This window comes from Rhinatrema bivittatum, chromosome 19 (genome assembly GCF_901001135.1).
Source record: "Rhinatrema bivittatum chromosome 19, aRhiBiv1.1, whole genome shotgun sequence".
Taxonomy (NCBI): Eukaryota; Metazoa; Chordata; class Amphibia; order Gymnophiona; family Rhinatrematidae; genus Rhinatrema; species Rhinatrema bivittatum.
Genome location: NC_042633.1, coordinates 23486155 through 23505316, shown reverse-complemented (window position 1 = coordinate 23505316; position 19162 = coordinate 23486155). Strand labels below are relative to the sequence as shown.

At 50.1% G+C, this 19162-nt stretch overlaps 1 protein-coding gene and 4 non-coding genes across 6 annotated transcripts; all 5 read left to right on the top strand.

Moving 5' to 3' along the window:
* Positions 1–333: 333 nt before the first annotated feature.
* RPL13A (ribosomal protein L13a) lies at positions 334–18286 on the top strand. 2 transcript variants are annotated; one of them, XM_029585088.1, is made up of 9 exons: positions 334–482; positions 8633–8705; positions 14755–14791; positions 14976–15041; positions 15692–15793; positions 16289–16374; positions 16565–16624; positions 16998–17120; positions 18158–18286. In XM_029585088.1, exons 2-9 carry the CDS (start codon positions 8646–8648, stop codon positions 18242–18244), a joined length of 621 nt encoding a protein of 206 aa, XP_029440948.1. In that variant the 5' UTR covers positions 334–482; positions 8633–8645; the 3' UTR covers positions 18245–18286. The 2 variants fall into 2 exon arrangements, with proteins under 2 accessions (XP_029440948.1, XP_029440949.1); XM_029585089.1 differs by lacking the exon at positions 14755–14791.
* LOC115081246 lies at positions 8755–8835 on the top strand. Its single transcript, XR_003853755.1, has one exon. It is a non-coding gene; the product is annotated as a small nucleolar RNA Z195/SNORD33/SNORD32 family (small nucleolar RNA).
* Positions 16053–16121, top strand: LOC115081250. The gene has a single exon (XR_003853758.1). It is a non-coding gene; the product is annotated as a small nucleolar RNA SNORD50 (small nucleolar RNA).
* Positions 16415–16487, top strand: LOC115081254. Its single transcript, XR_003853763.1, has one exon. It is a non-coding gene; the product is annotated as a small nucleolar RNA SNORD34 (small nucleolar RNA).
* On the top strand, positions 16705–16773 carry LOC115081251. The gene has a single exon (XR_003853759.1). It is a non-coding gene; the product is annotated as a small nucleolar RNA SNORD50 (small nucleolar RNA).
* Positions 18287–19162: the final 876 nt, after the last annotated feature.

Genomic DNA, 19162 nt, shown 5'->3' with positions numbered 1-19162 from the left:
ATGACACACAAAAATGTGGTATGGTGGACCGGCAGCTCGTAACCTGGGGGTTACGCTCATCGGAATGCCCAAGAATGCAATGAGAATTAAGAATTTTAACTTTTTTCTGCACAATCATAAAAAGCTGAATATAAAATGCAGCCACTATCCGGCTAACTTGGCCGAGTTATATTGATTTTATTTTTTATAGCCATCCGGGATTTATCCGGCTAAGTATGAAAGATTTAGCCGGATAAATAACTTGCTCCCTCGCCTCTCGAAACACAATGGGACTACAAATCCCAGAAATCACTTCCGCTGGGATTACGAGCGTGCCCAGAGCACAGTTCCGGTTTCTTTCTCCGCGGAAGTTTCGCCGGCCCTCGTGCTGACGCCACATCCGGCTGTCGTCCTTCCGCCCCTGCCCGGCCTCTTAAGTGGACCCCGTGACGCAACGCCAGGCCTCTTTTTGCGGCGGCCAGGCGAAGATGGCGGACCTGAAGGTAAAGCGCGTGCCGCGACCGTTAACGGCTAGCGAAGGAGCGCGCGCGGGGATAGGCCCCAAGCGCTCCCCCCACCACCACCACCTCGCATCATGTGGCTGCTCCGTCTCAGCAGGCCGGGGCGCCTTATACCCGAAGATTTCCTCTTCCTCCGTAAACCATCCCGCGGCTGAGTTTTTCCTTGGGGGTCCCCCTCCCTCAGCATAAAGCGTCGAGGGGCTTGAGGCCTACCCAGGGGGTCCCCTTTTCCCAGTACAAAGCGTCCAGGAGCCTGAGGCCCTCCCAGGGTGTCCCCCTTCCCCAGTATAAAGCACCCAGTGTTCCCAGACCCAACCAGGATATCTTTCTCACCCTGTATAAAGACCCCAAAGGTCCCAATTATTCGCAGGAAAAACCCAAATATAAAGTGTCCAAGGACCCGAGGCCCTCCCAGGGGATCCCCCTCCCCCAGTATAAAGCGTCCAGAGTCCCGAAGCCCTTCCAGGGGATCTTCCTCCTCCCCCATAAAGAGTCAAGGGGTTCAAGCCCTTTTCTTCGGTATAAAGCATCCAGGAGCCTGAGGCCTTCCCAAGGGGTCCCCCTCCCTCAGTATAAAGCATCCAGGGTCCTGAGGCCTTCCCAAGGGGTCCCCCTCCCTCCACATAAAGCATCCAGTGGCTTGAAGCCTTTCCAGTACATCCTCCTTACTCAGTTTCAAAGAGCCAGGGCCCTGAGTCCTTCTCAGGGGGTCCCCTTCCCCAAAGGATCCAGGGACCTGAGTCCTTCCCAAGGGGTTCCCCTCCTCCAGTTTAAAGAGGCTAAGGCCCCAAGCCCTTCCCAAGGAGTCCCCCTTCCCAACTTTAAAAGAGCCAGGGTCCTGAGCCCTTCCCAGGGGGTTCCCTTCCCCCAGTTTAAAGGGACCAGGGTCCTGAGCCCTTCCCAGGGGGTTCCCTTCCCCCAGTTTAAAGAGGCCAGGGTCCTGAGCCCTTCGCAGGGGGTTCTCCTCCCCCAGTTTAAAGGGACCAGAGTCCTGAGCCCTTGGCAGGGGGTTCCCCTCCCCCCGTTTAAAGGGGCCAGGGATCTGCGCCCTTCGCAGGGGGTTCCCCTCCCCCAGTTTAAAGGGGCCAGGATCCTGGGCCTTCCCGGGGAGATGTCTTTCCTGTTTAAAGGAACCAGGGACCTGAGGCCTTCCCAGGGGTTTCCCCTCTAGTATATAGCATCTAGGGGCCCAAGGCCTTTCCAGGTGGTCCCTCTCACTCAGTATAAAGGTACCAAGCTTTTGATGTCTCAATTTCAGGAGCTGAATCCCAGTGGCAGCTGCAGACTTGCTGTGTGCGTGGTTTAACATGGTTTCCCATTTCTGGCTCTCTGCAGGCTGTAGCAAGTTTGCCATGTGCCGTGACAAGAATTTTGGACATCTTTGTTTCACAGCTCTTTATGCACTGCCACCTGAGGGCCCACTCCAGCACTACACTTATCAGTTCTTGTAGTGACCCTGAGTGACAAGTTGCTCCTGTGAAACTTAAACTCCTCTAGTCTTTCAGTCCTCTCTTCACTTACTGATTTAAAGTTCTTTGTATTTTTTGGCACATGTGGGTGATGCATGGTGACTGGCAGATAAAGCTGTTGCAGTTTTCATTTGTAAGTGAATGTCAGCTGTGGGTACAACAGGTGGAAGGAATGCATCTTGATTTTTCTTGTTCATACCCAGATCAGTCCAGACAAGTGGGTTTTGCATCCCTACCAACAGATGGAGGCAGAGAACAAAACTTTGAGGCACTGCTACATAACAGAGTGCCACCTGCATGACAAAAAAGAGAAAAATTTGGACTTGGGCTCCCTAAGGTGCTAGGTATCTTTGTGGACCATCCCTTGGGTTGAGCCGGGGGGGGGGGGTGTTTGGAAACCTCTGACTGCTGTAGCAAGCTGCTTCTGGAAGCTTTGATAGCCAGGGGACTGGTTCCCCTTCTGCCCCCAAGGTTGCCTCTTGCGAGCCATTGTCCTCTGTTCGGGGAGGTCATCTTTTTGTTTCTTTTAAATAAAAAAAAAGGGGGGGGGGGGCGACCAGGGCATTTTGTCAGCGGGAACTGCCGGGATCAACAGGAAGGAGAGGAGCACTCTGTTTTCCCTGATGGGAGAAAGGACTGCATGAGGCAGGTCTGCCATGCACTGCTCAGCGAGTCAGCCATGTGTGCAGCCTGCTTTGGTGCTTGGTGCGCTCGGGTTGCCTTTGTGACCGCATGGAGGATGGTGCCTAAACCATGCATGAGGGCATGCGGGCTCTGGTCGGCAAGGCTCAATTCCCGCTCCCTCTATACTGGCTGCGCGTCTGGTGAAGAGGGAACCTCCGGGGGCAGTGCGGTCCTGGGGGATCTATTGCTTCAGCTGTGCCTGTGGAGGATTGCATCCAGGGGGCTCCAGCCTTTAGGGAGCCTGGAGATTCCCCTCTCCCCTGTGGTTCAGGGTTCTGAGGAAGATCAGGATGGGGAAGGGGACTTGAAGATAGTCTGCTCGCTCCGTGGGGCTGACGATCCGGAGGAGTTTTCTCCGGAATTTGTCCTGCTGCTGCGTAGAGCCTTCCTGGCAAGGAAGGGAACAGGAGAGCAGCCAGGTGCCCCTTACAAGAGGCCAAGGATAGTTTCTGCAGGAGGTTCTGGAGATCTGCTAAGACGCCTGGGTCTGGCTAGCCCAGGAACTGGTGGCGACCCCAGGGGGAGAGAGGGGTGACCAGAATGATAAAGCGGATGGAGCCAGCTCTCTTATGAGGAAAAGCTAGAGGTTAAGCTGGGAATGGGACTTCCTGGAAGTGGGCTTGAAAGTCAGGGCAGTGGCGAAGCTTTATCCTTGGGAGGAGACCCTGAATCGTTTAAGGGTTCCTAAGGTGGATGTGGTTTCTGCGGTGACCAAGAAAACTACGATTCTAGTTGTGGGCTCAGCCGCTTTGAAGGTTGTACAGGACCACGAGTTGGAGATTTAAAGTGCATGTTTGAGGTTTCTGCCTTAAGCCTCGGTGCTGCGGTTTGTGGCAGATTAATGCAGCGCGCCTGCTTGTGGTGGGTTCAAAAAGCACAAGAGCAGGCTTCAACCGAGGTTCTTGGCCCTTTGCAGTCAGCACGGCTGGAGTGGCTTGTGTGGCAGGTGCACTGTATGATTTGGTGTGTACTTCCACTAGGTGTTGCGACCGCTGCCTGTCTCCACTCCGCCCACCTTACCGCATTGGCGACTCCCTCCGGGGTTGATAGAAGGCTGGCTGCTGCGGCATCTTTCAGCAGTTCTCGTCCGGCGTCCCCAGACCGGCCCGACACTGCATCCGCCGTGTTGACCTGATGCCTAGGGGCGTGCATGCGGCCCCGCCTCAAGTACCAGAAGTGGCGCGAACCTCAGGGGCGTCCCCCTGAGATGACGTCATCTGCTTCAGATATTTAAAGGTCTTTGAATTGCTAACAACTTGAGTTAGAATGAATCCTTATCTATATCCTTGTTATCTACGCTACTCTGCCTCCTCGGACTAACCAGGGGTACCCGCTCCTTGGGGGCCTCGTTCCCGGACTTCTTCGGAATTCACTTCTACGTGGAAGTCATCGCTGCCTACTACATCTGTGAGTTACCATCGTACTCAGAGCTTTCCCTGGAACCAGGTACTCGCTCCTAGAGGGCCTACTTCATTCCAGTTCCTGGGCTTCTATGAGACATTGTGTGAGTGTTACCATCAGGTTCTGTCCATGAACTCTGCATATCCTGCCTTCTCACTATATTTCAGTTTCTCTACAGCTCAGCCTCCAGGGATCGCTGTTCCATTATCTGAGGGACTACAGCCCAGCCAGGCATTCCAGCTCACTACTGCCACCTCTGGTGGTTCAGTATACTATCTAGTAAAAGAACTAGTGTGTCTGTCTCCTAACTCTGAGCCTGAATGGTCATCCCTCTCAGGATCTTCCCCTGGGGCGTGGTCATCTGCCGCTGGCCCAAGGATCCACCCACAACTGTCCTAAATAATACTAGGAGTATGGTCTCGGTGGTGATATCACGCAGACTTTTGTGGTTGGGCAATTGGTCAGTGGACATGTGGTCCAAGTCCCAACTGTATAATCTTCCTTTTAAAGGGAAGCTTCTGTTTGGGAAGGATTTGGATCAGTTGATGAAGTCTTTGGGGGAATCCAAAGGAAATAGTTGCCTGAGGATAAGAGCAATAAGGTTTTTCCATTCCAGTCCCATTTTTGGGATTCACGGAGGTTTCGTTCAGGCAAGGGTTCCTAAGTTTTGGGGCTGAAATAGTCTTTGGGACGACAGCATTCCTTTCAGAGTACCCACAGATACTCCAGGGATGGCACTGGTCAGAGGACCAGAGGAGGAAAGTCCACGCAATGAAGCCAGGGTTTCCCACTCCTCAGTGGAAGCGGTAGGGGGCAGATTGTCCCGCTTTTACGAGGAGTAGATCAAGATTACCTCGCACCAGTAGGTTCTGGAGATAGTAAGAGACAGCTACGCCTTAGAATTTTTGTGCCTGGTCAAGGAGGCCTTTCTAGAATCCCACTGCTAGTCTTGAGACAAACAGAAAGCAGTAAGGGAGACTCTACAGAGGTTACTAAGCTTGGGGACGATAGTTCCAGTACTGCTGGTCAAGTAAGGATGGATGTTCTATTTCGTGGTTCCAAAAGAGGAGGGCACCTTCTGTCCCATTCTGGACTTACAAAAGGTAAACATACAGTTGTGGGTTCCATGGTTTCGCATGGAGATGTTGCACATAGTGATAGTCTGCAGAGGAGAGTTCCTGGCGTCATTGGACCTAACCGAAGCTTACTTCCATGTTCCCATTCAAAAGGACCATCAGAGGTTTGTGCGGTTCATGGTGCTGGGGCAGCACTTCCAGTTTCGAGCTCTCTCCTTTGGGTTGGCTATGGTGCTCCAAACCTTCACGAAGGTGATGGTGGTGATGGCAGCAGCCTTGAGATGAGGGGATTTTAGTCCATCCATATCTGGACGATTGGCTTATTCGGGCAAAGACGGAGGCAGAGTGTGGTTGGTCTGTCCAGTGTGTGATGGACACCTTGAATTCGCTGGGTTGGGTGAAAAATGTAGCAGTCACCTGGTTCCGACTCAGTCGTTGAAGTATCTGGGAGCACGCTTTGATACCCAGAAAGGCAGAGTGCTTCTGACAGCAGACAGATCGTTGAAGTTGCAGGCGCAGGTGACACGTCTGTTGCACCTGTCAGTACCAAAGGTCTGGGATTATTTGCAGGTTCTGGACTCCATGGCCTTGATGTTGGATTTGGTTCCATGGGCTTTTGTTCACATGCAACCTTTGCAAAAGGTGCACTTGTCCAGATGGAATCTGAGGAGTATCATCTGCCTTTACCTCTTCTAACAAAATCTAAGTCCAGTCTTTCATGGTGGCTCTCTCGGCACAATCTGGAAAAGGGAGTGGATCTGGAGACCCCTACACTGGGTGGTGGTGACCACAGACTCCAACATCAAGGGTTGGAGGGGCAGTGTGCCTGGGACTGTCTGCCCAAAGTTTTTGGTTAATAGCGGAAGCATCCTGGTCTATCATTCGTCTGAAGGCAAGGGTCGTCCGCAGGGCCCTGGAGGTGTTTCTGCCCTGGATCAAAGGTCGGATGATTCAAATGTTCTCATACAATGCGACGACTGTGGTGTACATCAATCACCAAGGAGGGATGAAGAGTCACATGGTGGCTCTGGAGACTCAGCATCTCATCTCGAGGGAATAGTATCTCATGTTGCGGGGATGGACAGCATGCAGGTGGATTTCCTCAGCAGGCAACAATTAGATCCAGGGAAATGGGAGTTGTCCCCGGAAGCCTAGGATTGCATTTGTGCCAGGTGGGGTGTTTCCCAGTTGGATCTCATGGCAATGCATGCCAGTGCAAAGGTGGCAGGATTTTTCACTCTCAGAAAGGAGATCAGCTTGGAAGGGCTGGATGCTCTAGTGTGCTTATGGCCGGGGGTTCTTCTGTATGTTTCCTCATTGGCCACTCATAGGTCACGTTTTGCAGCGCATAATCGCATCTAGGGAAGGTGGTGCTGGTGGTGCCAGAGTGGCCTGGTCTGCTGTGGTTTGCGGATCTGGTGTCTCTTGCAATAGAAGGGTGCCTCAAGTTGTCCTTTCTACAGCAGGGGTTGTCTAAGGGCCTAGCCTATAGTTTGTTGTGCGTCCAGGTTCCAGCCTTGGGTTGTCTTAGGGGCAAGTTGCAGGGGAGGTCTTTGGCCTCTCATCCAGATGTGGTTCAATTCTTGAAGGGGGTTAAGCATTTGTGACCTCTGGTTCAGAAAGTATGCCTAGATTGGAACCTCAACTTAGTTTTGTGGGTGCTCTGTGGGGCACCATTTGAGCCCTTAAGATGAATGTCTTTGAAGGATCTGACTTTGAAGACAGTTTTCTGGTGGCCATATGTTCAGCCAGGTGGACTTTGGACTACTTGGAGGAGAAGTCCATTACCTGCTATTAAGTTGACTTAGAAAATAGCCACTGCTATTACTAGCAACGGTAACATGGAATAGACTTAGTTTTTGGGTACTTGCCAGGTTCTTATGGCCTGGATTGGCCACTGTTGGAAACAGGATGCTGGGCTTGATGGACCCTTGGTCTGACCCAGTATGGCATGTTCTTATGTTCTTCAGACTCTTATAGGGATCCTTTTTTTTTTTTGCAAATTGCTAATGACAAGGTGACATTGCGTACGATCCCCTCTTTCTTGCCAAAGGTAGTTCCTTCCTTCCATGTGAATCACAGTAGAACTTCTGGTCTAGGGAGTCTCCACAGGATAGAGATCTTCATTTTCTGGATGCGCGTCGCTCTTGTTGCATTATCTGAAGGTCATTATCGGCTTTCGGGTTCTGATCACTTGTTTGTGGTGTTCAGTGGAGCGAAGAAAGGTGACAGTTTCTAAAGCTACATTGTCTCGATGGCTGAAGGAGACAATTTGCTCGGCTCATATTTGAAGGGTCACGAAATTCCGACAGGCTTGAGGGCATGTTTTACAAGAGAGCAGGCAGCCTCTTGGGCAGAGTGTCAGCTGGTGTCTTCACAAGAGATGTAGGGCCACGGTTTGGTCCTCATTCCATAATTTCATTAAGCATTACCGACTGGGCATTCGGGTGCAGGAAGATGCAACTTTTGGTGAAAGTGTTCTACGAGCGGGTCTTTCAGGTTCTCGCCCAGTGTAGGGGTGCTTGGGTACATCCCACTTGTCTGGAATGATCTGGGTATGAACAGGAAAGGAAAATCTGTTCTTACTAATTTTTGTTCCTGTAATACCACAGATCATTTCATTTATTAAAATTTATTAATCACTTAATGCAAATTGGTCTAAGTGATTTACGAGTGTTCCATTCACAAAGTAAAAACATACAATACAAATAAAATACAAACATTAAATCAAAAACTTGTTCTATTGCAGCAAACAATCACAGGAAGTCGTAATGCATTAAGGGAAGGCTAATTTTCAGTAAATCATTTTTTTAAATACATTCTGAATTTTAAGAAGTATTCTAGCCGAAGCGCAAAGGGAAGTGTATTCCAGAAAATTGGAGCAACTATAGAGAAAGCAGACTTGTGTGTAGATCAGCCTAGGGACTCATCCCTTTGCTGCTGAAAGACTGAATTTCCTGGTAGTGATATTCACCTTATATCAGAGATTTCAATCTGTACATAACTTTTTTTTTTCCCCAAATTGTGTAAATGAGGTTCTGGAATTATGAGCAGCTTCAGCTCAGAGGGTTCCCAACCCTATGTTTCTTGTGTGCCCTGAAAGGGGGAATGGTGGCTACTCTTTGGCTTGGGTACAGGTCAAAACTGAGGGACTGCAGGTGGTACTCTTGGATATGTAGCAGTGCCTCAAAGCTTTGTCCTCTGCCTCCAACGGCTGGTAGGGATGCAAAACCCACTGGTCTGGACTGATTTGTGGTATTACAGGCATGAAATGTAGTAGGTAAGAACCAATTGTCCTTTCTGTTCCACTGTTGCTATGAGTAAGCGATTGGAAAAAAAAAAATAGATGAGCCTGTAAACAGAGTAGATCCTACTAGGAAATCATCTGGTTGGTATGTGTGTGCACTGCTAAAATTGGCTTTTGTTCCTGGTAATGGGGTGGGAGCAAATGAAGACATTCCACCACGTTAGACTCATACATACTTCTTGCTTTCTCACCCAGGTTCTTGTTATTGATGGCCGGGGCCATCTTCTTGGTCGTCTCTCAGCCATCGTGGCCAAGCAAGTCCTACTTGGTAAGTGTCGAGTCTATCTTCTGTCCTGCCCCACATGGTTTTGGTGAGTTAGGTCTGTGATGATGCTGACGTTTTCTTTTCGAGTCTTCTGACCATGAGACTACGTACATGCACTACCATCTGAGACCACTTAGGAGTGTGCTTGTGATAGATTACTGCGGGACAGGAGATTGATGGTTCTGGACAAACCTTTGTATTTAGAAGCTGTGGAATAGAAGCATTTTAAATAAATAAATGTCATTACTCTGGGATTGTAAAGGGGGGAAGGGGGTTGTGATGGTGAAGTATGGTGGGGAAGAGAAGTCTTAGTTTTGGTCCCAACTCTTCTGCCAACTTTGGAGCCGATGCAATATAGTGCGCTCAGCCGAGTGCACCGTTTAACCTGTGGTTGGACGCGGGTTTTGGACGTGTGTCCACAACCCCTTCTATAAGGGGATTAGCCTGTCCAAAACATCCCACTCCCCGCGTGAAGCTATTAGCGCTCATCACATGCAGATGCATGGTGATGAGCACTGATTCCATGTTGAGTCCCTGATTCCAAAAAAAAATGCGCACCCGACGTGCACGTTTTTACCATCATAAATTAATGCCTGCCCCGGTCGTGCATTAGGAAAGTGAGCGCTGAACACTGAGCGCCTGTTCCTTATATGTACCCGGATCAGTCCAGACTCCTGGGTTTTGCCTCCCCTCCAGCAAATGGAGGCAGACTGACACTGCCCTATACCTCGATGTGCCACCTACAGTCCGTCAGTATTTCTGACTCCAGCAGAGGGTGGAGGTGCAAAATCCTACAGTCTGAAAGATAGTTTAAAAAAAAAAAGGAATAGATTTAAAAAAAAAAATAATAAAGAAGACAGAAGATAATAGGAATTTTCCTGATCCTCCCAGGGGGTTGGCAGGTCCTGGTGGGACCATCCTCCTGGTATTTGAGGCTGTGTGGAGCTGAGGGTCGGGGACCCTGCTTGCTTGCCCTGCTGACAATGATCGGTGTGATACTGGGGAGCCCGGTTCACTCATTCTGAAGGGAACAGGACCCGGTATCACTTTTGGAGCCAGGTTTGGGGGGGGGGGGGGGGGAAATAAAGAAAAATAAAATAAAGCTTTGCTCAGCTGGGGCTGATTCTCTGTTCTACTGCCGTCACTGTTTTTGTAGCTTTGCTGTTCCCTCGGGGTAGTTCGGCTGGCTTCTGATGCCACGCGTGTGGAGATGCGCGTGCGACTTTTGCGAGATGGTCTTTGCTCCGGGTGCCTTCACGGTGGGGAGGGCACCTCGGAAGCCTCCAGGGGTGGCAATTCGCGAACACGCTGGGAGGCTGTCAGATGCGGCAGCGTTCTCCAGATCAGTTCCCATTCAGCGCAGCAACAGAGAGGCCATCTTGTCTGCCTTTCAGGCTGCCTCACGAACCATGGGAAGGGGAGGGGATTTCCCCTCCTCTCTTATTCCCGCAGCAAGGTGCATGGGAGGGTGGATTGCTGGAGGATTTGGTGATTTCAGCCGAGGAGGGCCCCGGGGGGGATTCGGACTCCTCGTTTTCCTCCAGATTTGTTTTGCTGCTTCACAAGGCTTTCAAAGCCAGGAGGCATTCTGGTGGAAGTTCTCTCTAAGTCAATTCAGAGGCCTGCCAAAGTGGGGGTCCCGGCCCCCAAGAGACCCAGGCTTCTGGAGGGCGAGGGGGTCGCGAAGGCTAAGTGCCCCCTGAGGACCACACAGTCACTACCTGTGGAGGACTCCTCATCCTCTGAGGCTTCGGAGCTGGATGACCTGAGGGGTAAACCACCGCAGGGAGCAGACCCTGGTCTGGGCGACCAGGACCACAGTCTGCGCGGTCTCCGATGGTTGAAGGGGATGATCCTAAGGTGGTCTGCTTATTTCTGCAGTTCTGGAGGAATTGGGCATTGAGGCCACTCAGGAGGACTCTTAAGATGGGAGCTGTTGATCCAGTCATGGTGGGTCTCCGTGGTCCAACCTGGTCCTTCCCCTTTCATCTGTCACTCACCTTTTTCGGGAGTGGGACACTCCAGATTTAGGTTTGAAGTCAGTAGGGTGATGGATAAGCTGTACCCTCTGCCAGAAGAAGCACTGGACCTCCTCAGGGTTCCCAAAGTGGATGTGGAAGTCACCAAGAAGACCACTATCCTGGTGATGGGTGCTACGGTCCTAAAGGATCTCCACGATCAGAAGCTGGAGGTGCAGCTTAAGAAGATACTTTTAAGTATCAGCGCTTGGTGTGCATGCTGCCATGTGTAGCAGTTTCACTCTGAGAGCAAGTCTTCGTTGGGTGCAGCGATTGCAGATGGGCACGTCTCTTGCAGGAGGAAACTATACAGGCCGGGTGGCTGGAGGCTACGGTGTCTTACAGTGCAGACATGCTCTACGATCTGCTGTGAACTTTGGCCAGGTCTATGGTTTTGGCTGCTTCTACCCACAGACTCTTCTGGCTGAGGAACTGGTCAGCGGATGTTTCCTCTAAGGTTCAACTGGGTTCTTTGCTGTTCAAGGGCAAGCTGCTCTTTAAAAAGGACTTAGAAGACATGATTCAATCCCTTGGAAAGAACAAAGTCCATAAGCTGCCGGAGGATAAGTCCAAGGTGAGGGGCTCCTCCCCCCCCCCCCCCCTCGCTCACGTTTCCGTGGGAATCGTAGGTTTCTGGCTTCTAGGCAGAACTCAGGCAAGCAATGGTCCTGGAACCAGTCCTTTCAGGGCTGGCGCCTTGGCAGAAACTGTGCCTCTCAAAGTACGGGCGGAATTAAGTCCTCCCATTGAGGCGAGGCCAGGTCACTCCTCTGTTCCAATAGTAGGGGGCAGGTTGACTAGGTTTTACGAGGAGTGGACCAAATTAACTTCGGACCAGTGGGTCCTCAATATCATAAGACACGGCTACACTTTAGATTTTGCTCGGCCCCTTCGGGAGCGCTTTCTTGTTTACCTTTCTCGTACGAGATGAAGCGTCTAGCAGTGTGAGAGACACTTTGTGTGGTGCCTTCACGAGCTCTGAGCTATTGTCAGTTCCTCTGGAGGAGCGAGGGAAAGGCCGCTATTCCATTTACATTGTAGTGCCCAAGAAGGAAGGCAAGTTCCGGCCCATCCTTGATTTGAAGGTGGTCATCGGGTCTCTCTGTGTCCCTCTGTTTCGAATGGGAACCCTGCAGTCTGTAATTGCGTCAGTACACAAAGGGGAATTCCTAACTTTGCTGGATCTGACCGAGGCATACTTGCACATCGGGATCCACCCCGCCCACCAGAAGTACCCGTGGTTTGCAATCCTGGGGGATCACTTTCAGTTTTGCGCACTGCCCTTCGGGCTCGCCACAGCGCCCAGGATCTTCATAAAGGTAATGGTTGTCGTGGCAGCAGAGCTCCGGAAGGAGGGACGCTTGGTTCATCCTTACCTGGACGACTGGCTGATTCGAGTGAAGTCAGTCCCTCTCACTCTGCGGTGCAGCGGGTTTTTCAGCTCTTGAAGTTGCTAGGTTGGATAGTCAATCTGGCCAAAAGCCATCTGGTTCCTTCCCAGACCTCTGAGTTCTTGGTGGCCCAATTTGACACACGTTCAGGCAAGGTTTTTCTCAGAGGAGCGGATCATCAAGCTGCAGAGGCAAGTTTGTGCCTTGTTGGCCAAGTGTCTTCCCAGGGTCTGGGGTTACTTGCAGGTCCTCGGCTCAATGGCTTCCACTTTGGAGCTAGTCTCATGGGCGTTTGCTCATATGAGACCTTTTCAGTCAGTGGTTGCTTTCCCGTTTGAATCCGGTGTCTGAACAATTTCAACTTCCGCCTCCTCTTACAGAATCTGCGCGCTCCAGCCTCGATTGGTGGCTCCTCTCAGACAACTTACGCTGGGGTATGGACTTGGAGATTCCCTCTTGGGCAGAGGTCACCACCCATGCCAGTCTCTCCGGCTGGGGAGTGGTTTGTCAGGGAAGAGCAATGCAGGGCCAATGGTCAGTGAAGGAATCTTTGTCCATCAATCGTTTGGAGACCAGAGCTGTTCGATTGGCAATGCAGGCACTTCTTCCTGTGCTGTGGGGGAAATCGGTCAGGATCGTGTCCGACAATGCGACAGCAGTAGCCTATATCAATCGCCAAGGGGGGGGGACACCAATAGTCGGCCGGTGGTGATCAAGGCCCAGGAGTTGATCAGCTGGGTGGAGCGGCACCTAGTCAGGATTGCAGCCTCACATTGCTGGTGTAGACAACGTGCGAGCAAACTTCCTCAGTCTTCACCAGCTCAATCCCGGGGAGTGGGAGCTCTCAAACAACTCCTTCAATCTCATATGCAACAGATGGGCCAGGCCAAGTGTGGACTTGATGGCGACGTTTCGAAATAACAAAGCCCTGTGGTTCTTCGGTCTGCGGCAGGAGCAGAGGGAGTGGATGCCCTAGTTCTCTCCTGGCCAAGGAATGTCCTGCTGTACGTGTTTCCGCCTTGGCCTTTGGTCTGCAAAGTGCTGCGGCTTATAGAAGCTCATCCGGAAGAGGTGATCCTGGTAGCGCCGGAATGGCCGAGGTTTGCAGATCTCTTACATCAGGGGCCCGTTTAGTTTGGAAGGAGCAGATTGCTTTTGTCTAGCAGCATGGCTTTTGAGAGGCAACGGCTAAAGAGAGGTTATTCGGATGCGGTGGCTGCAGTCTAGGAAAACTTCTACCTCCCTGGCCTATGTCAGGTTGTGGGGAATCTGAGTCTTGGAGCACAAGGTGGAGCCTACTCGAGCCTTGGTGGGAGATATTTTGGCCTTCTTACAAGCCGGCTTGGCTAAAGGTTTATCTTGTAGCTCTCTGAGGGTCCAGGTAGCGGCTCTCGGTTGTTTCCGTGGTAAGGTACAAGGTGTGGCCTTGGCTGCACATCCGGACATGGTGCGTTTTTTTTTCTCCGGGGGGGCAAAGCATTTGCGCCCTCCAGTCTGGAATCTTTATCCTTTGTGGAGCCTGAACTTGGTTCTCAAAGCTCTGTGTGTGGTGCCTTTTGAGCCTTTGAAGAGGGCAACATTAAAAGATCTTTAAGTGTTTTTTCTCGTGGCTATTTCTTCAGCACTGCGAGTGTCGGAGCTTCAGGCTTTGTCCTGTAGGGAGCCCTTCTTAAGGATTACAGATATGGGATTCTCTTTGAGGACTGATCCCTCCTTTCTCCCAAAGGTGGTATCCTCCTTTCATTTGAATCAGTCGGTGGAACTCCCTTTCCAGACTTGGTCTGCTCCGATCCCCAGTCTAAGGGCCTGCTTAAGTTGGACTTGTGGTGGGTTCTGTTACGTTACTTGGAAGTTACCCATAGCTTCCGCCTGTCTGACCATCTTTTTGTGCTGTGGAGTGGCCCCAGAAGGGGGCATAAGGGGTCTAGGACCACTATCGAGCGCTGGTTGAAAGAGGCTATTGGATCTGCGTACATGGTTCAAGGCCGTCTGGTCGCAGGCGGCTTCGTGGACTGAGTGTCAGCAAGTTTCACCGCAGGAGACTTGTAGGGCGGCTAATTGGAAGTCTTTGCACACCTTTGCCAGGCATTAGTGGTTGGATGTCCAGGCCCCAGGCTCTGGGGGGTTTGGAGAAGGTGTGTTCAGAGTGGGACACTCAAGGTCCCATCCCACTTAAGGAAGCTTTGGTACATCCCAGGAGTCTGGACTGATCCGGGTACTTACAGGGAAAGGAAAATTGGTTCTTACCTGCTAATTTTCGCTCCTGTAGTACCATGGATCAGTCCAGAGTCCGGCCCATTTCAGAGTTGGGGTAACAGTCCACTCGTTCAGTACTTATTGTTTTTCTCTGCAGATTGGTTCTGAAGGTTACAACCGGTTCTACTCCCACTTGGGGTTTGAGTGTTGGCAGGGTTTCTCCTCCCTTTGCTCATGAGGGGGTAAAATTAAGTTTGTGCAGTTTTTATTTATTATGCAATACTGATGGGACTGTAGGTGGCACCTCGAGGTATAGGGCAGAGTCAGTCAAAAACATCTTGTCTCCATCTGCTGGAGGGGAGACAAAACCCAGGAGCCTGGACTGATCTGTGGTGGTACAGGAATGAAAACTAGCAGGTAAAAACCAATTTTCCTTTTTCTTCGTAGATTTATTGCATCGGTCCCTTTGTGAGGCCAAGACACTGTACGTACCAGATTTTGTAAACCTGTGGCAGCAGCACCGTGCATTTAATGCAGGTTGGGGTTCATTTTGGGGAGCTGGCATTGGGGGAAATTACGTTCTTTGCTTTAGAAGCAGTGACAGCATGCTTAGAAATCTGCGTAGTAACAGAGCCCTTTCTTACTGTAACCCGGTCTGTTCTTGCCAGGTCGTAAAGTGGTGGTTGTCAGGTGTGAAGGCATCAACATCTCTGGCAACTTCTACCGGAACAAATGTAAGTGAGTTGCTGCCCAGGAGAAGTATGGGCCTGTACGTTTATAAGTGCCTTCACTCTGCAGCTCCTCATTACCTCTTATCTCCCGTTAAGAGAGCCTCCATTCATCTAGCAAACTCTCCTTATCTGTGCATTTCGCCATCTCCTGCTCCTGATTTGATGTCCCCCCTGGCCAGGCTGTGTGCTTGACACAGTCTTCCTGACTTGGTGCTTTGTAGACACACTCCCTGCCCATATTCAAATCCCACCTTTACTGAGGCTGCTCTTGAATCTTAAACCAAACTCCCTTTTACCAGGTTTTCTATAAAAGGAAATGGTTTCTGAGGTCAGCTATGTTTTTCAAGTGAATTGTGAGCGCCATAGAGCAGCGACCTTCTCTTCTGCTTATCTGTGTAATGCTGGATGTCTGCCAATGCAATGGAAACGATTAGAAACAGGCTGGTTATGAAGGGCTACATTTCAGGCAGGCAGCCCCCATCTTACTCCCCTTATATTCCTAAATATTTAATTCCTCTGTTAGCAGTCCCTTTCAAGAAATCTGCTTGTTTGGCTTTGCGGTCGGAATTAATTTCCTGCAGTGTGGTGTGTAAAGAGCGACCCGAGTCAAGTAAGAGAAAAGTGGCATTTGATGAAGCTCTCTTCCTTTTCAGTGAAGTACCTCGCTTTCCTGCGTAAGAGGATGAACACCAACCCTTCCCGTGGGCCTTACCATTTCAGAGCCCCCAGCCGCATTTTCTGGAGGACTGTCAGAGGTACGCTGTCTGTCTTTTGCTGTGGAAGATGGGCCCATGTTAGCATGAGAGCAGCACCTCCAGGGGCTGTGGAGTTCTGAAATAGACTTACAGGGGGGAGCTGCCAAGCTCTGAGATAACTGAAGACTGGCAGAGTGGGGCGACACATCCCTTTGCTTTGTCCTGTCTCGGGAAACTGCATGCAGTTGTCTCTTCCAGAATCCCCTGCAGTTCATGTGTAATCGTGGCGAGTCTGGGTGACTAAGCCCAGGCGGCTTCCAAACTGTGATGAGTCTATCCCGAACCTGAGTTTCTGATGACACGCTCTTATGGATCTGACTGCTGAGTTTGGTTGCGCTCCTAACTACTCCCATACACACTGCGGCACTTCTTGCCTTGTGCGGTGCTTCCCTTTTGCACCAGTTGCCTTCGGAATATGTAGCACTAGCTGAGAGGCCCCCTTATTCTTCCGTTTTGTATTCCTCAAACTCATAAGGCAACTTCTTACCCTGACAGGCATGCTGCCGCACAAGACCAAGCGTGGACAGGCTGCCTTGGAGAGGCTGAAGGTTTTTGATGGAATTCCTCCTCCCTACGATAAGGTAGTGTCCTCTGAGTACGCATTCAGGCTGTTCTTTAAATTCCTGTCGGTGATGTCTTTACCTACATTGTTTGATTTTTCTGAATGAGAAAATCATGTTTATCTGAGGCATTGATTAGTTAGGGTGGAAACAGCCACAGACAGATTCCATATCTAAGTATGGTGTGCTATCTGTTTTATCCTTTGAACAGAGGAAACGCATGGTAGTACCAGCTGCCCTGAAGATTGTGCGACTGAAACCCACACGTAAGGTAGGAACTAGCGCTTCTAGTGCTTCCTGCATGTCCACCCCCCCCCCCCCCCACGCCCCTCCTGTGCGGCAGTGTCTTCCAAACTGTGATGAGTCTATCCCGAACCTGAGTCTCTGATGACACGCTCTTATGGATCTGACTGCTGAGTTTGGTGCCCCTTGTATCTCTTTCTGGGCTGTGCACGAGATGTGCCTAAACTAATGTAGTGTGTAATGCCCCTGCTGCGAATGCTCGCCAAGCTGCAGCTGTATGGAGGTTGGGACTGTTTCTCTAGTCCATTGGTTAGCACTATAGCGCACTCCTTTTCCTTGTGCTTGTCTCCTGCCCTGCTGCACGTCACTGGTTCTGTATTTCCCCCTCCCTTCTCTTCCAGTTTGCTTTCCTCGGCCGGCTTGCCCATGAAGTTGGCTGGAAGTACCAGGCAGTGACAGCTACCCTGGAAGAAAAGCGCAAAGAGAAGGCCAAGCTCCACTATGAGAAGAAGAAGAAAATGCTGGTAGGGAGCCCTTGCTGCTGGAGGCTTGCAATGCATCATGCCACAGGCTTACCTGCTAAGCAGTGAACACAAGCAGGGGTGTTTGGAGGGAGCAAGGCAGACTTGGGGAATAGTTATCGCCCTCCAGCTTCTTGGACGTGCATTCCCTTGATGGTTGAGGTGACTGGTGTAGCGTGGTTTAAAAGAGGATTTGGCTCATGCTGTATTGGGAGCTCAAGATGAGTTACATTTAGGTACTGTGGGTATTTCCATGTCTAAGGGGGCCTTCTTATTAAAGGTGGTTGTTCTATTTTGTCTATGGGAAAAATGTTTAGTAAATAACCTCCCAAGCTTGTATCTGAGGCAATGGAGGCTGAAGTGAGGCGTCAAAGGTCACAAGGAGCATCTTCAGGATTTGAAGAGGTTTTTTGAGGGAAAAGTCCATAAAATATTAGCTAGGTAGCCTAGAGAAAACCATTGATATTCCTGGGAATGAGTACCCAAAAATGGATCTAATTTTTGGTATCGACTAGGAAGTTGTGACCTCACTGTTGGCTGCTTTGGACCTTGGTCTGACCCAGCATGGCCTCTCTAGGCTGATTGATAGCTACCCATGGACCTAGGCATATAGGAAGGGTGGGTGGCTGGACCCTGCAATTGTAAACTTATTTAAATAGTAAATATTTATTACTCACCCTTCCAAAGAAGTTTGTTGTGGGGTACAATCAAAACATCCACAACGTGTATAAAAAAAACAATAGGCAAAATGGGCTGTAGATGGGGAGAGAGCACACTCGAGTTACACAGGCGTACTATTCTGGAAGAGGGAGGGAGTAAATGTTGAGCAGAGGAATATAAAACACCTGATGGCGTGTGTACCTTTTTAAGGTAGGTTCAAGCCAGGGGGACTGTAGAGCAAGTTGTGGATAACTGCAGCTTTGTATTGTATGCGATAATGAATTGGTAATGAGTGTAGAGACTTCTGAACTGGAATGCTGATGTGTTTGTTTTTTTTTCTTCTTCTTCTCCTCCTCTCTCTTCCAATAAATTCTTTTCAGAAACTGAGGAAACAGGCCGAAAAGAATGTGGAAAGAAAAATTTCCAAATACACAGATGTGCTGAAGCAGTATGGCATCCTTGTCTGAGTTATAAAAAAGCAGCTTCCAAAATAAACTCAACCAAAAATGCCTGTGGTCTGCAGTCTCTTGCTTAGGGGGGGTGGGATTGGTTACAGATTGCATGCAAGGTGCATGTCTTCATCTGGGCCTTCAACCAGATGTATGTGTGCTCTCTACAAATCCCTTTTATTTATTCTTGGTGTGGGGTGAGGCAGACTCTCACCATTACTACAGTTAGCTCAGGCAATTACTACATGATTACTGTGAGACTAAGCATAATGGGGAGATAAACCAGCTGTCATTGATTCCCCTCAAAGTGGTGTCTTGTTGATCTCAAATATTAGATTTGTGAATTCAGTATGTGGGGGGGATCAGAGGCATGCTGTGCCAGTAAAGGGGATAAAGCTACTGCCCTGCCTATAGCTTGCTGCTGAAAGACTGTCTTTTGGAGGCCTGGAGCAGTAAGGCTTCAGTTCACCTTCAGTTGGGTTTTATTTTTTTAATATTTACAAGGAGTTTCAACCAGTTGCTTTCTTGTTTTCTTTGGTTGTAATTAATGCTCCCCATTCCCACCATTGACAATGTCGTGAGGGATGTTCCATGCAGCCTCCACCCTGTGTGGAAATCCTGTGCTTTCGTTGACTTAGAACTTGCCAGTGAAAAGTGCATCTATAAGGTATTGGAGCCTTGCTGGGTCTAGGATATACACATTGAGGTCCTTATGAAGTCTCAGCTCATAGGGTTGGTTGTACACATTTTGCTCCAGTGTGGTAGCCTTTCTCCAAACTGCCTTGATTTTTTTTTTTCCTTCCCTTCAAGAGGAACAGCTGCCAACATTAACAGTACTTTAGAGGAGGTCTCAGAAATGTTTTACATGCATACTACCTCCCTCAAGTATACCTTCCCTGTATGTACCAGGATCAGTCCAGACCCTTCCAGCAGAGG

What these genes read in the sequence shown, in the direction of transcription:
- RPL13A (XM_029585088.1), top strand. Translation starts at nt 8,646, where the DNA reads ATGGCCGGGGCCATCTTCTTGGTCGTCTCTCAGCCATCGTGGCCAAGC. An exon ending in CTTTGTGAGGCCAAGACACT is followed by an intron (nt 14,792 to 14,975) that starts GTACGTACCAGA and finishes TGTTCTTGCCAG; the next exon opens with GTCGTAAAGTGGTGGTTGTC. An exon ending in CAACTTCTACCGGAACAAAT is followed by an intron (nt 15,042 to 15,691) that starts GTAAGTGAGTTG and finishes CTTCCTTTTCAG; the next exon opens with TGAAGTACCTCGCTTTCCTG.